The following is a 16,094-nucleotide window of genomic DNA, read 5'->3' on the forward strand; positions in this document are numbered from 1 at the left end:
ACCGCTCCTCCCAGGTTCTGGGCTCCGGTCCGATCCCTGAGCTCGCTGCTCCGCATACTCTCCCTACTGTCTCCTTAGAGGAGACTCCTAATGACCCCCTCCCAGCTTCTTCTCGCCCCGCACTGCCCACACTCAGTCCCTTCCCCAGGCAGAGGCAGCGGACGGCAGTATCTCCTGCCCTCCGGTCGCCTGGAGTGCTGCAGCCATGGGCATCCGAGGGATGCTGCGAACCGCTTTACTCTTGCTGCTCATTAGAACCTGGCTCGCGGAGGGCAACGACTTCAGTTCCACTCCGAAATTCCACTTCGAGCTCTCCTCCACCGTGCCCGAAGTCGTCCTAGACCTCTTCAGCTGGTAAGCGGGAGCCGCTAGGCGGGGTATGGCGGCAGGAGAGGACCCGCAGCCTCGAGCCTCTTGGACGGAGCGGGCTGGGGATGACTTGGACCCGGGCTCACCGAGCTTCGGCGCATCAGCCCTGCCTACAGGTCCCTGGAGGGTGGTGTGGTGGGAGTGGGGGCAACCGGTCAAGATAGAGCCCTGTTCTTCAGCCCACCTGTTACTGCGGCGCCTGACAGAGACCCGCGTGTGCCCAAACTGAAGCCCCCGGGCGGGGGGATAGGGGTGCTGCCATCCACCCCCGGGGGACTAAGGCCCCTGGCAGCTTTTCCTATTCATGTCCTTTGGTACCTGTGGGGTGGGGGGTGGGGTACAGGGTGATGGGAGATTCACAAAACATACACAGTAGAGACACCTGTTTGAGTCCGGATTTTAGTCTATTCTCTGAAGCTCGTGCTTGTGTTTCTGAATGTGTGTAGTGAGCAGTGAGGTACATTTTCCAATGCTGCAAATAAAAATTATTAACTTAACCTCATCGATACCCAGACAGTGAGATCGGTGGCTGTATAACATATGACTGTGTGGCCTGAGATGGGTGCGCTCTTGTACTTACTCCTGTGAAAATATTTGAAGATTTGGTGTTTGATTTCAAGTTTGTTTGGGTATGCAAATATCTGAAGAGATGTTGAACAGTCAGCCTTTACACGTAGATCACACAGAAATGGGTATTTGCAGGGGCTATATATTCTGAGCGCTGGCATATGGGTAATGTGTGTGGTCCTAAACAGGCAGAAATGCATTGCTTTAATTCGGGAATAATTCATGTGCTCACTTTGAAATTTTGTCATTAAAGAAGATTGAGAGTAATTTTTTAAATGGCAAACCAGAAATGAACATGTATTCAGAAAAAAAGGGGGGGGGATAGTTGGGCAAGGTTCCAGCACACAGCCCTGCAACGTCCTCATCTCAACATATCAGACTGCGCTAGTGAACACACACACACACACGCACACGAGATTTGCAGAGGCTGACGTTCCATAGTCAGTGCGTCAAAGATCCTAAGAGTCATACTGATGTGCAGGGCCTGTTCTTATTCACAAGCCCCTTTGGGGGAAAAGAGCCCCCCATGAAGGACTAGGTGAGTTGGGTGAATACAATAGAGACTTCGAGAAAGGCCAGCTCTCTGCAGGATTGAGATGGGTCCATTTACATATGCTCACCCAAAACACGTCTAGGCTGAAGCACATGCTTAGCAAAACAGATGCCTGCTCCAAGAATACGTGTGTTTTTGAGGACTGCCCTGAGCCCCGAGAATCAGAAGTGGTTTGACTTATGAGGGTCATAAATCTCTGCTCCACGAGCAAGGCTCTATCTGTGTGTCATATTGCCATATGCCAAGTCTTAGAAACAGAGGTGTCCAAACAAGATTCACATGGATGTGACAACAAAATGCCAGTCCTAGCCTAGGTAGGGGGACTGCGACTGAGCTGGAGAAGGTAGTCTGTTTGGCTCAGACCAGGGAGGCACTGAGGGTGAAAGATGACCTTTCCTGGGGCAATCAGGTGCCCCTGTAGGGAGGACTCCCTCCAACCTAGAAAGCTGCATTCAGGCTAATGGTAAGGTGGGGCTCCTTAGGGAGTTGAAGTAATGCATTTATATGAAGGCTCACACCTGCCCACACTCTCTCTTCTGGACTTCCTCTACAGAGTCCCCCCAGTCCCCCCCCTCCAGTTCTGCCTGGTAACAAGGATCCAGTCTGTATGCCCCACCGTTTGGATGAAAGCTGGGGAGGGGGAGGGGGAAAGAGGAATTTAGTCTGCGTCACTGCTGCGCTTCTCGCTGACTCACTGTAGGGAGGGAGGGGAGCAGGGAGAGAGGTGTACATGTATGACTGTACATGTCCGCGTGTGTGCAGGAGGAGGGAAGGCCCTGACAAGTTGATGCTCTTTGTTGTTTGTTTTCTGAGAAGCAATGTGGCATTTATTGATGATCAATATTTACCAATGACTTCTCTATTTCAGCAAAAACTGTGCAAATGAAGCTGTGGTTCACAAAATTTTGGACAGGGTGCTGTCGAAATATGATGTCCGTTTGAGGCCCAATTTTGGAGGTAAGACATGTCTAGACACTAGAGCTGAGACACATCTACCCAGTGAGCTGAACAGTGGTACTTCTCTATCCTTCAGCTCCCACCAAGTTCAGTTTATTCAACACACTGGAGTCAGCGTGATCTTTATGAATCCAATCTGATGACCTCAGGAACTTTTGATGGTTTTATTTAACTTCCAAGTAAAATCTAAACACCTTAGCCTAGCACTCAGATCTCAAGTGCAGAGATGAGAAATGACAAGGAAATGTAAGTACAAACCTCCAAGAAGCTAATACATCAATTTCTCCTTTTATTTCTGCCTAGTCTCCCCCACCCTTTGGAAAGGGTGACTGACCTCCATCACACAACTGTAAGTGACAAGCAACCTACTCCTACCCCACAGAACAGGGATAGCATTCTCTGGCAGAGGGGACACCCAGTAAACCTAGACCAAGGACAGACAACTGGAAGGGTGCATTAAATAGATGTTAGTCAGTCACTTTTCAGCTCAAAGTAAACCAAGAAAGAGCTAAAAAAGCAGGGTAGTTAAGTCAGAGAAACCTCTCCACTTCCTGCAGGCAGTAGAATTAGACACCTACTCTAAAGGGTTAATGAATGCTAATTGTTCACATTTGTACATATGAATAGAAGTCTTCTGAATACACAATGCCTCCACGCTAAAGGACGCACAGCTATTTGCCTTACCATTGTGGTGGACCAACGGGGGCTCTGTGATCTGCCTGGGAAACTCCCTTGAAAACCAAGGTGGTTGCCCTGTGCTCTAAGGTTTTGTGCTGGGATATTTGACTGGTATCCCCTTTGCTGCTTTGCTCCCTCAAAGTGTGCAAGCAGAAGGCAGTGCAGCCCCTGGATCCAAGGTGAGTGTGCATTGGGGACTGGGAAGCTGGAATGGCGAGAGCAGAAGGCAAATAAGGTATTAGGACACAGCAAGCACTCCATTGCATGACACTGATTTTGGACCAGTTGCACCATGCAGTGGTGGGTGTCAAAGGTGTAGCTGTTAAATTTTCTCCATTCATTGTTCTCATGTTTCTCAGCAAAGGCTGACCAACAGCCATTCGAGTACATCGAGCAAATTCTCCCCACTGCTTCAGGTTGTCATCTCTGCAACATCCAGGGCCAGGGGGAGGGAACAGAGGCAAAGACCAATCTCTGAGGATGTCAGGTGTGGCTGGCCCACAGCATCTTCAAGGCACCTCACCACAACTTTTGAGCTAACTTGTATTTGTTTACCCTTGATGCCTAAGCTTCTGGGTTAAACTAAGCTTTATGGGCATGTAGACCTGGGAGTATGAGAATAGCTGAGTCCCCGATTTGGCCAAACAGTGGATGAATGTGGGAGGGCAATGGCAATTGCAGGACCTTCTAGCATTTATATGGAAGGAGGCACTATAGGCTTTAAGTCCAGGGCTGCTTTATGGGGGATGGCAATCAGTGGGACTGCTGGGCCATTGGGGTTAGAGTTGGAGTAGCCCAGGACTCCTTGCAAGGCCTCCCAGTAGACACAGAGTCCAATTCCTCTCTGTCTGAAGTTAAGAAGAGTTTCAGGGCTTCACACACAGGCACACAGGTACACATACCCCCCACATGCAGAGGCCTGACCTAAGTGGTTAGGTTCAAATGAGAGCCTTATTATTTCCTTAAAAAAAGAAGGAAGATGAAGAGGATAATGAGATCCAAGGAAAAGTTAACAAAACTGCTTCTTTCTGAGCAAAGGAAGTGGGACTCTACAGTGCTGCAAAAGGCAAGTCCCTAAGGATTTTGCCTAGCCCATCACCTGACATGACATAGGTGTGTAGTGAAGGAATAAATGGGGCATTTTTATCATTCCTTCGTTTACTTATTCTTCCTCTGGTACTCTAATGAATGCTAGGGGGGAGGAAGAGTTGGGGTAGCCATGTTTCCAAGAGGAAGGAAAGTGGTTACCACCTCCCACTTGTCATGCTATCCTGAACCAATCAGGGAGGACATCCATGGGATATGGGGCTGAGGCCATCACCCCGGAGATAGCATTTAGACACTTTAAGCTGAAGCTTCTTGTTTTCTCCTGTTATCCTTGTAGGAATGTGGGATATCTTAGCTAAGCTCTTATTCTGACTACTGCTAGCACATAAGGTATCCCTGCTAGGTGGATAAATTAGAAAAAGGCCCCAGGTCCCCTTCCTCCAGACTACACTCCTTGGCCAGGACTCATGGCTTGGTGAGGGGAATGTAGACTGCATCTCAGCTCCCACTTTCCCCTTTCAACTGGGAGACTTTGGTCAAAGCTGTGCCCTGGCCCTTTAGGATTCACGTCCCTAGGATTCTGTTGTAAGGGGTGGGGTTGTCTGAGTGATATGGAATGGTCAAAGATGAGAAGTTTAACATTAGAGTAAGGTGGTTGTGGGGGGTGGCTGCCTGGCCCTGTTGGGGCTTGTTGCCTGCCTAACAGTTTCCATCCTCTAAAGGCATGTTGGGAGCCTGAAAAGCTGTAATTTAAAAAAAAAGTAACTTTCTAGAAACCCCTGTCACTACATAGCACTTTGCTGGGGATCACTCACAATAGCCCTGATGCTGGAGTCTGGGCCTAGCCCTCACACAGAGGTCCACTTATTCCTCAGCTGCTATTCATACATGGGTTCCCAATAACAAATTTCCCTCTTTGCAGCTCAGCTTCTGGACAATCATCCTGCAGTGAAGCAAGCAGGCTGAATTGAAAGCATCACATGTGTTTCCATAACAGCAGTGTGATTTAATACACATTGAAAAATGGCTTAGCTGTAGGGTTGAGTGAAGGGAGATTTGATCCAATGAGGAAAAAAATGAAAATATACTTTTCCACAGTACTTTGTAGTTTACTACATATTTGCACATCCATTATCACATTTGAATAGGCAGCCCTTACACCTAGTCCTTAAAAAGAAAGCCAGGGGGCAGAAACACACACAAATTCAATCACAGTCACATATTAACACACACAAACACTCTCATGCATGCACCCACTCACATGAACACGCTCACAAATTTACTCACACATATATACACAATCACATATACATGCTCACACATTTACATACACACATGAACACTGACAAACGTTGACACATACAAACAGGCCCACATACAAAAACACACTTGCAAATTCATTCATACACACAGGCACACACTCCCACATGCTTTGACATTCGCACACATGAACATACTCACACCTTCACATATGCTCACACACAAATATGTCCACGTATTTACCAACTCACAGACAAGCTCATATATAAACATGGTGACAAATTAACACACATATACAACCACATGCACAAACACACTCACACATTAACATGCTTACACATTCACTCACACCTGTTTAGTGACAAACTAACACATATGTATGAATATGCTCAGGGATTCACTTGCACATCAGCATGGTCACACATTTGCTCACACACAAACACACTCACACATTCAACCACACTCACATAGACATGCTCACACATTTACTCAAGCATATAAACATGCTTACATACACTCACACTTACAGGTGTGGTAAGTATGAGTGTACAAGTGTAATCACTTATCACACTTATTACTTACATAAAAACAAAGTCACACACACAAATACATTCACATATTCACACAATGAACATGCTCACTCACACTCAGACATATAGTCACACACCCATAAGTTCACTTATATTCCCATTCATTCACAAAACACATGTTAAATCATGCACATGCAAAAATGCTTACACATGCACTCACATACACACACACACATTTTCTCACACATGCACCCAACATGCTCCCACAGGCTTACTCATGAACATGTTCATACACATGAAAACACAGACACTTTTAGTGAACACACAAACATACTCGTATACACTCATGTAAACACAACTTTATACACACAATCATAATTATGCATTCACTCACACATGGACATGCTCACAAATACACAAACAAATGAACAGGCCACACAGGCAACTTACATATTAATTCCCACACAATATATTCAAATACATATGCTGACACATTCATTCACCCAGAAAAGGGTTCATACATTCACTGGATCACATTCACTCACACACAAACGTGCTAACATACATGAAAATACAAATTCACTCACACGCATACAAACAATCTCACAAGTACACACATTTACTCACACATAAACACATTTATACATTCATTTCCACACACCATGCCCACATGTTTGCATGTGCTTACACATTTACTTACATGCAGCATATGCAAGGATGTGAACCTGCTCCTGCCTTCAGTCACATAGGAACACACACAAAAATCATTCACCTACATGAACATGCTCACGCACATACATGCACAGTCACACACATAGATAACCTCACATTCCCTTGCACATTAACAAGCTCACATATACTCACACAATCATTCTGTCACCCATGAACACACAAACATATTTACCTGCACGTGAACACACTCAACAGATTTACTCATATAAATGAACATGCTCATGTACACTCATGCCCACAACTCACACAGTCGTTCACAAGACACACATTCACTCATGGACACACTCATAAGAACTCACACAGATATATTTATGCACAACACAAATCTTAGCTCTTGTTTTTAGACTCATTGCTCTTGAGTTTTTATCAAGAAAACACTTAGAAAAAGTATTTCATCCTGTTACTTTTTTCTTATTTTGCCTTAACCCCTTACTTTCATCATATAATTGGCCAGGCCCTACTCTAAATGTGTGGCTTGCGTTAACTATGAGATCGAAGCTAACATTACCCTCATTTTACTCAAAGGAAACTAAGGCTCAGAGAGCTTAGATAACTTATTCAAGGTCACACCACTAGTAAGTGCTAATAAGGTTCAAACTCAGGCAGTCTGGCTCCTGAGTCCATGCACTTACCCTTTTTGATACCCTGCAGGTAATAGTATCTTCCTGTATTGTAGGTGCCCCTGTGCCTGTGGGAGTATCTATCTATGTCTCCAGTATTGAACAGATCTCAGAAATGACAATGGTAAGTGTGTCAGCTCCAGCTGTGGGGCTGGGCACAAGGGACATGAGACAGGGAGCGGGGTCATAAGCCATTATTCTAACCTGCAACAGAGCCCACATGGAGGAATATGATAGGTGTTGGAAACTATGGCCACCTGGAATAAAAAAATAAATAAATCCAGATGGATTATAGACCTAAAAGTGAAAAGCTATGAAGCTTTTAAAATGTAATATAGGATATTGCTTTGTGTCTTTGAGGCAGGTAAGGACTTTGTTAAAAAGGACACAGAAAACACAAAGTATAAAAATAAATACTGGTAACTTCAACTGTATTAATATTATCTTTAGGAGTTCCCGTTGTGCTTCAGCTGTTAACGAACCCAACTAGGAACCATGAGGTTGTGGGTTCAATTCCTGCCCTTGCTCAGTGGGTTAAGGATCTGGTGTTGCCGTGAGCTGTGGTGTAGGTCGCAGACGCACCTCGGATCCTGCATGCTGTGGCTGTGGTGTAGGCCGGCAGCTGTAGCTCCGATTTGAACCCTAGCTGGGGAACCTCCATATACCGAGTGTGTAGCCCTAAAAAGCAAAAAAAAAAAAAATCTTTAGGCAAACTTCTGGTACTTTCATTTTGCAAAACAAAGACAAAAAACCAGTATGACAGGTTTGAAAGGATAAGTCATAGCGGACTAATATATTTGCAACATAAAGGACTGATATTGAAAATACGCAAAATTCCTAATTCCTACGAATTAAAAAGAATATATTTAAACAACAGAAAAACGATCAGAAAATTTAAATAGAAACTTTATTTTTCTGAAGAAAACCAAGTAGCAGATAAACTTATGAAAAGATGCTTGAGTCTATTATTAATCAGTAGGGGTATAAACTGGAACTTTCAGTTCATAGTTTTTATCATTGTGATTTTAGTATGTATGGTGTGATTGCATAATAATATATATAGTATATTTTTATAAGAAAATATTATCCAGCAATGCAAGTGAACAAATTTTAATTACACACATCAACTTGAAGCAATGAATGATTATGAATTGTGAATACATGGAGCATGATTCCATTTGGAAAATATTTTTAATTAAGTCCAACTAAACAATATATTTCTTAGAAATACATAAACAATAAAACTTAGGAAAACGTAGCCCAAAAAAAACAGAAAAAGCAAGAGATTATTATCATTAAAATCTAAGATAATAGATACTGCTGGGAGGTGTGGGGAATATGTTCTATAAGGAACACATTAAATTTGAAAGTTATTGAGAACATTTTATTTCTTAACCTGAATTTTAATTATATGGGGCTCATTTTATTGTTAACATTAAACATTGCTACATACAATTCATTACTCATATTTCTTTTTGATGTATTCCATACAGCTTCATAAAAAGATACACATACACTCTAAGGACTGAAATTTACCTTTCTTTCCTCAGGACTATACTATTACGATGTTTTTTCATCAGACCTGGAAAGATCCACGTTTAGCATATTACGAGACCAATCTGAACCTGACCCTGGACTATCGGATGCTTGAGAAGTTGTGGGTCCCTGACTGCTACTTTCTAAATAGCAAGGATGCTTTTGTGCATGATGTGACTGTGGAAAATCGCGTGTTTCAGCTTCAACCAGATGGAACAGTGCGATATGGCATCCGGTGAGTTCCCCCACAGACCTGGGGATCATCCTGGCCAGCTAACTTCTTCCCTCTAAGTATCCCACAGATGCACTCTATCTTGCATGGCTCCTTCACTCATCCTACCCAGTAGTCAAAGTGGAACCCACACCTTGGTTCCTGCTGTTGCTTCTGTATGGAATGGCCCTTTCCTCTTTCTATGAGTCGAAACCTTGCCCACCCTTCAATCCTTAACTCAAATGCCCTCTTTGTCAAGAAATTCCCTTTGGAAGAGCTCTTCTTCCACCTTAGCATTGTATAAACATTATGCTATTTAGTTGTGTATTTTCTCTGCCATGCAGCAGTGGAGAGGGATTGATCTCTGCCATTGGTCATATATGCATCATGCAAGGGACCCAGGGGGTGTGTAGGATGCATCTCTTGCGTATGGCTCTGTACAGACAGAATGTGTGCACTCCTCACTGGTCTTTTTATAGCATAGCAGATGGACACCAAAGCCTTCCTCACAGCCTCAACTCTTATAAACCATCTCTTAAGACACCATGAGAGATAAATTTAGCTTAGAAAATGTATCCAAGAGTCAGATAACAGGTTAATGTATCCAAGAGTCAGATAACAGGGTAAAGCCCTTTCTCTGGGTCTCTTTCTCTGGGATGCTCTTGCTCTGTTCCTTTGTTTCCTTCTTTCTCCATCTACTTTCCCATGGACCAAGGCACTTGAGTCAGAGAACAGTAAAGCTTACAGGAAACAGGTCATTGGTCATGCTTATTTCATTTAAAGGTGACCTCAGCTGGGTATTGCTCATGGAGGATTCATAAAAGGGAGATAAACACACACACACACACACACACACACACACACACACACACACACACACACACCCTACCCACTGTGAAAAAATGGAAATCACTTCAAAGGTTGAAAGGGACTAGGCTGGGGTTAGCAGCTGGGAAGAGCAGGATAAGGAATGGAGCAGAACCTCCCAGCTGAAGCTTTAGGGAGCTTTCATAATTATCCTCTTTCCCACTGGACACTTTTCCCACTTCCTCAGGTCTTCCATGATCCCTCCTATCCATTTACACGCACTGGCATTTTGTTAAGCCCCAGTACCCTCATAAGCAGATACACAAATCTGGAGTTTCAGCTGCTACAGTGTAGCCGTTTCCTCCTGACAGCCTTGCTGCTTCCTCACCAAAAAGTTCCCTTTCTGTCTCTACATTCAGTTTCCTCAAGGACTCTCTCACTTCTGACACCCCAAGGATTCCTGACATGGCATCTTTCTATTCTCTGTATAAGTCCTACCAGACCTCTTGGTTTCTTTGTCGCATACAAATTCCCTCCATCCTCCTTACACAACTGCAACTCATCTTTCCTCTAGGAGGGAAGGTAAGGGAAGAAGGGGAAAAGAAGGAAAGAAGAAAGGGACGGAAGGAGGACCCAGGTCTAATGTAGGCAGTATGGGAGGGTGTTAGCTGAGTCAGTCCTTGGGATACTTCTTCCTGCCCCATTCTTGCAGTTTTCTCAGTTACTTACCTGAGCTTGAATCATTGTTCCCTTCTTTTTGCTTTTCCTTTGCAGACTCACCACCACAGCAGCTTGTTCCATGAATCTGCAAAATTTCCCTCTGGACAAGCAGACCTGCAAGCTGGAGGTGGAGAGCTGTACGTATGTCTCCTATAGCCCCTTCTTCCTAAAGTCAACTTGACACCTCCCTCCCCTCTTTCTCTCTTTCCTTTATAGATAGATAAACAGACAGAGGTAGATAGATAGATAGATAGATAGATAGATAGATAGATAGATAGACAGACAGATAGACAGATAGATAGATAGACAGATACATTAGGGTGTAAATAGTCCCATAGGGAAATTGTGCTTTTCTGTGGGGAAATTGTGCACAATCTAGTGGATAAGAGAACATCTCTTTGCTGTGCTTTCCTTCCTGGATAATAAACTCAAAACTGAGAGTTCTATTCCCATGGGCCTTTTTGCCCATTCTCAGACCCACCAAACACAAAGAGACCCCAAAAGTGCAGGTTCCAACTCTCCTTTGGTTTTCACAAACTGCTGTGGTGTGAAATCTTCCTATAACTGCTTTCTGAGACTGACTCTGTTTCTTTCCCCCTCCTAGATGGCTACACAGTTGAAGACATCCTGTTATACTGGGAAGGCAATGGGAATGCAATCCAGGGGACTGAGAAGCTGCACATCCCTCAGTTCAGCTTCCTGGGAAAGACAATGACTAGCAAAGAGGTGTTTTTCTACACAGGTGTGTCTGATCTTCTTCTCTCCAGTCTTTTGTCTCTTTTGTACCCTAGGAAACTCCTAGTGACCTCTGACTTTGACCTTTAGACTCTCTGCTGCTTTCCTTCATATTTCCTTCTTGTTCTTGACACTTTCCAAAGCCCCCTTCATAAAGTCCCAATGGACTATTGCATTTGCAATGAGATTCTGCTGTATAGCACAGGGAACTATATCTAGTCACTTGTGATAGAACATGATGGAGGATAATGTGAGAAAAAAATATATATATATAACTACATCACTTTGCTGTACAGCAGAAATTGACAGAACACTGTAAATCAACTGTAATAGAAAAAAAATAAAAGCTTTTTTAAAAAGTAAACTAGGAAAAAAAAGTCCCAATGGCTTACCCTCTGCTAATAAGGAAATGGATGTGGAAGCACTTGGCCAAGTTTGACATGCCACAGACCTCATTTCTGGGCCAGCCTCTCCCCCTCCACCTGTTTACAGCTTTGAAATATCTGTCTTTACCATTTCCACTTAAGCTGACATGGAGCAAGGAAGGAAGGAAGGAATAGATAGCAGACTTGCTGTGCCATATGTACCTACTGACACATGCCATTGTCATTGGCCTTAAGGCAGCAAATGGGTCAGGTCTGAAGACTGCTCAGGCTGGAATATTAGAGGTTGAACGTGCCATTGGTTTTCACTCAACCATCCTGTACTTCACTCTGAAAATCCCCTCATCCCTACCACCCTAATACAAGTATGTCTCATTGCCAGGTTCCTATGTGCGCCTGATACTGAGGTTCCTGGTCAAGAGAGAAATCATCAGCTACCTTGTGCAGATCTATTGGCCTACTGTCCTCACCACTGTTGTCTCTTGGATATCATTTTGGATGAACTATGAATGCTCTGCAGCCAGGGTGACAGTCGGTAGGTCATGTCCCCATCCCAGGGAGGAACTAGGATCATTTTGCTCACAAAAAAAAAAAGTTGATATTGACAGTAAGGAAGAGTACCTGGAGCAGTGTGTGACTGCACAGGCAAGTAAACAACATGGGACCTGCCCAACAAGCATTGGTCCATGGGCTCAGCCAATCCTCAGCAGAGAGACTGACATTGGAGACAGGGGTTAAAAAAAAAACATCAGGGTTGGGATCTTGGTATGTTGGGTCCAAAGTACCAGAATTCATTATTTGATGGATATGTATATGAATGCACAAGTTACAAATTTAGATCAGAAATTCAACAATAAACATTGATTAAACAATGTGTCAAAATGCCCTACTAGGCAGCAGAGGGCTTCTAGAAGAGCTCTCCTTGACAAGGGTCTAGTGGAATGTTGAGACAAATGTTATCAGAGTCCAGAGGAGGAAACAGCCCAGGTCTTATTGGCTAAAACTGGGTTCTGAAGACTTCCAGGAGGCAGTCCCTAAGAGGCATTCCCTAAGAGAGGGAATAAATTGATTAGAGGTAAAGTGGCCCTAAAAGGGGGCTAAATCAAAGGGTGCCTGGAGTGCAAGCTGGGAAGGTAGGAAGAGTAGCAGAAAAAGCCTGAGATGACTTAGGCAGAACTTGAAATTCCACTTTAAGCAGTTGTAATTTCATGTCTAAGCAATGTGGAGCATCAAAGAGTTTTGAGTGGTACCAAGGAGGGGTCTAAGAGATCAGCCTCCTTATTTAGTAGCACACTGTAAACTAAACTTTTATATTTGTGTAATATTACAGGAAAGCTTACATACTAGAAGGCAAAAGGGGAAAGGATCATAGGGCAAAATGGGGCTAGACATGCAAATCACTGAGAAACCATGACTGGAGATTTTTGATTTGATACTAAGAGCAATGGGAAGTCACTGAACCATTGAAATACAGACTGGGTGTAAATATGGGGTAGGAAAAGAAGAGAGAGCACTTGATCCATGGCCATAAGCCTGGAAAGCTGAAGGTTTTTTGCTGAGGGCTCTCCCCACCTCAGAGATGGCCTTTGCTCCCTTCTAGTGGGAGAACTTCAGCCACCTGAGGAGACTAACCCTGTGCTATATTGTTCACAGGTCTGACTTCAATGCTCATCCTGAATGCCATCAACTCACATCTGTGGGATAAACTCCCCCAAATTGCCTGTATCAAAGCCATTGACATCTATATGGTCGTATGCTTCTTCTTTGTGTTCCTGTCCTTGATGGAATATATCTACATCAACTATCTCTTCTACAGCCGAAGAAGACCTCGGCGCTCTAAGAGGCAACTCACAAGAGCCCAAAGACTCCTAGCCCGCTACCGTTACCAGGAGATAATGATGCAGGTTTGGCTTTTTTGACTAACAATCCACTTTCACCAAGAACCTCTTAAGCCTAAGAGCGAAACTTGACCCTTTCACCTTTCGTAGCTACTCAGATCCTCACACAACACACATCACACACACACAAACACACACACACACACACACACACACCACACACCACTCACACACACACAGCAGATAACAAAGAAGTAGAAGAATTGATCATCACTCCCTTATAGGTAGAGTCATTGTCCAAAGTCACAGTACTAGTAAGTGGCAGAGCTAGCGTTCCCCCAGACCTTTGGGCTTCAAATCTGGTCTACTTAGCATGCTTTCAAGGGCAGGTGATAGAGCCAGAGAGAGTGGGAACACAGCGAAGCTGAAAGGAAGAGATGGACACTAGAGAGACTGAGCTACTCCTCCTTCCTTTTCTCTTCTGACTCCCAAAGCCAAGCTGAGGCTTTCGCTGCCAGCAGTATATTAATGTCCAGCATCCCCTCCCTCACAGGGAACCCAGCTCCACCTTCTGGAGAAGGCCTTGCCTCTGTCCCTATACAGCACTCCAGAGGGAGCAGCTACCCCAGGGGGATAGCAGATACCATAGACTTCCCTTGCATGCTAACAGCCTCTCGGTCCTGTTCCTCAGCACCCTGCACAGGAGAGACCCCAGGAAGAAGAGATTTTTTTGTCGATGGAAGAGACCATCCATCACGCTGATGAGGAAAGTCCCCCCACTCCTCCCTCCCCAACTGTGATTGTTCATGCAGCAAGTGACTTCATGACTCTATCCACTGTCTCCATGAAGAGTGACCAGATGGACATAGAAAATGAAACTGACTCTCTTCTCTCCACACCAGTGCAGGCCCGCCTAGCAAGCTCAGAAAGCCTTGGCTCTTTGGCCTCTATCTCACTGCATGCACCGCTGGCCTCCTCAGAAAGCCTCAGCTCACTGTCTTCTCTCTCAGACCAGGCCTGGCTGGCTACTGGAGAAAGCCTGAGTGACCTCCCGTCCACCTCACAGCAGGCCCTGCACAGCCATGGCATTTGCTTTAATGATTCTAAGATTGAAGACACTGTTATTCCTACCGAAATCCGCAACCGTGCTGAGGCCCATGGCCGCACTGAGACCCGTGACCCAGAAGACCCTGAAGAGAGCTCCAACACCGATGAGAGCCCTGGCCATGGCCCCAGTAGGAGGCATCTGCTTGTCTATGGCCGGAGGTGTGTGCAAGATGCAAGCTATGACCCTAATGAGATCCGTACCACCCTTAATATGCTCCGTGGCTTGCCTGATGATGTCAGAGTTGAGACCGGCTACCTTGACCTTGAAAAGCAACTTAAATGTGATGCTACCAGCACCTGGAGCCTGCATGATAGTGATTTGATGAGCCCCAGTGGAGACAAGGACAGTAACTCGGAGTCTGAGGATAGCTACCCTCCAAGCCCTGAATGCTCCTTCAGCAACGTGTTCTCCTCCAAACTCTTTCACCCTGACTACGTCCCTAAGATCGACAGATGCTCCCGAATCCTCTTTCCTCTTGCCTTTGTGATGTTCAACGTTGTTTACTGGGCATACCATACCAATTAGTTCCATAGTGTCCCAGGGTGGCTGTGCTCCTTTCACAGTTCCTTTTGGTTCCATTCTGCCTTCTTTTCCTTCTTCATTTCATTTTGTGGTTATTTGGGCTGTTGAATCAGCTCTCCATTTCTCTTCACAAACATGAAGTGGGGAGTAATTGGAAAGGATGTGTTCTGGCTGGAAGGAAAGATTTGAGAAGGAGTTGGAGGTAAATAACAAATTGATTTTCCTTTTCTACTGAATACTATCACCTTTCTAAAGACTACTAACACCTAATAAGCACAGAAAAGCCCCCTGGCAGAAGTTAGAGGACAGAGAGAAGCCAGCTTAGGCAACAAGAAGGATCCGAGCCCTATGCACAGAAACATTTCTGTCCCACTGAAGTGTTGAATTTTCTTTTTCATTACTTTTTTCTTCTGTTTTTTTTTTTTCCTCCTAGAGATTATTGTCCTTGCTCACCTCCTGCGTAGAGTTTTATAGGAAGGAGCCAAACTGGGTTGTGCTTCAGTGCACAGGAGAAGAGCCAGCCATCTCTTGGAAGTGCAGCAGGACGGCTCTAGGGAACTTGGGGGTTTTGAAAGTGCCTTTCCCTTGCTTTTTTTTTTCTGTTGTATTTTGTGTGTTGTGGTAGAGTGTTATGAATGGAATATGAGTGTGGGTAGGGGTGCTGAGTGAGATGTCAGGATAAGTGAGAGAGCATGTTCCCAAAAGGAGCTTGCAGGGGGTAAATGATGTTGGGCTGGAGATTATTCAGATTGAGCTGGCATCTTTGGGAGGATTGGAACTTCTCTTATACACATTTCTGCTTCATAATGCTTGACAATAGGGACTCAATACATCTTTCTAGGTCAGATGCTGAGTTGATCAATGGATACAATGCAAGTACTCAGTGAATGAAGACTAGGATTAGGAAAGTTCACCGTCTGA

General features: G+C 44.6%; 1 protein-coding gene across 1 annotated transcript; it reads left to right on the forward strand.

Annotated features, from left to right (window-relative positions):
• The first annotated feature begins 205 nt into the window (after positions 1-205).
• Positions 206-15,176, forward strand: GABRQ (gamma-aminobutyric acid type A receptor subunit theta). Its single transcript, XM_047764275.1, has 9 exons — positions 206-354; positions 2,358-2,446; positions 7,370-7,437; positions 8,864-9,084; positions 10,642-10,724; positions 11,192-11,329; positions 12,088-12,240; positions 13,359-13,609; positions 14,394-15,176. The coding sequence occupies exons 1-9, from the start codon at positions 206-208 to the stop codon at positions 15,174-15,176; spliced, it is 1,935 nt and encodes a 644-aa protein (XP_047620231.1).
• The last annotated feature ends 918 nt before the right edge of the window (positions 15,177-16,094 follow it).

This window comes from Phacochoerus africanus, chromosome X (genome assembly GCF_016906955.1).
Source record: "Phacochoerus africanus isolate WHEZ1 chromosome X, ROS_Pafr_v1, whole genome shotgun sequence".
Lineage (NCBI taxonomy): Eukaryota > Metazoa > Chordata > Mammalia > Artiodactyla > Suidae > Phacochoerus > Phacochoerus africanus.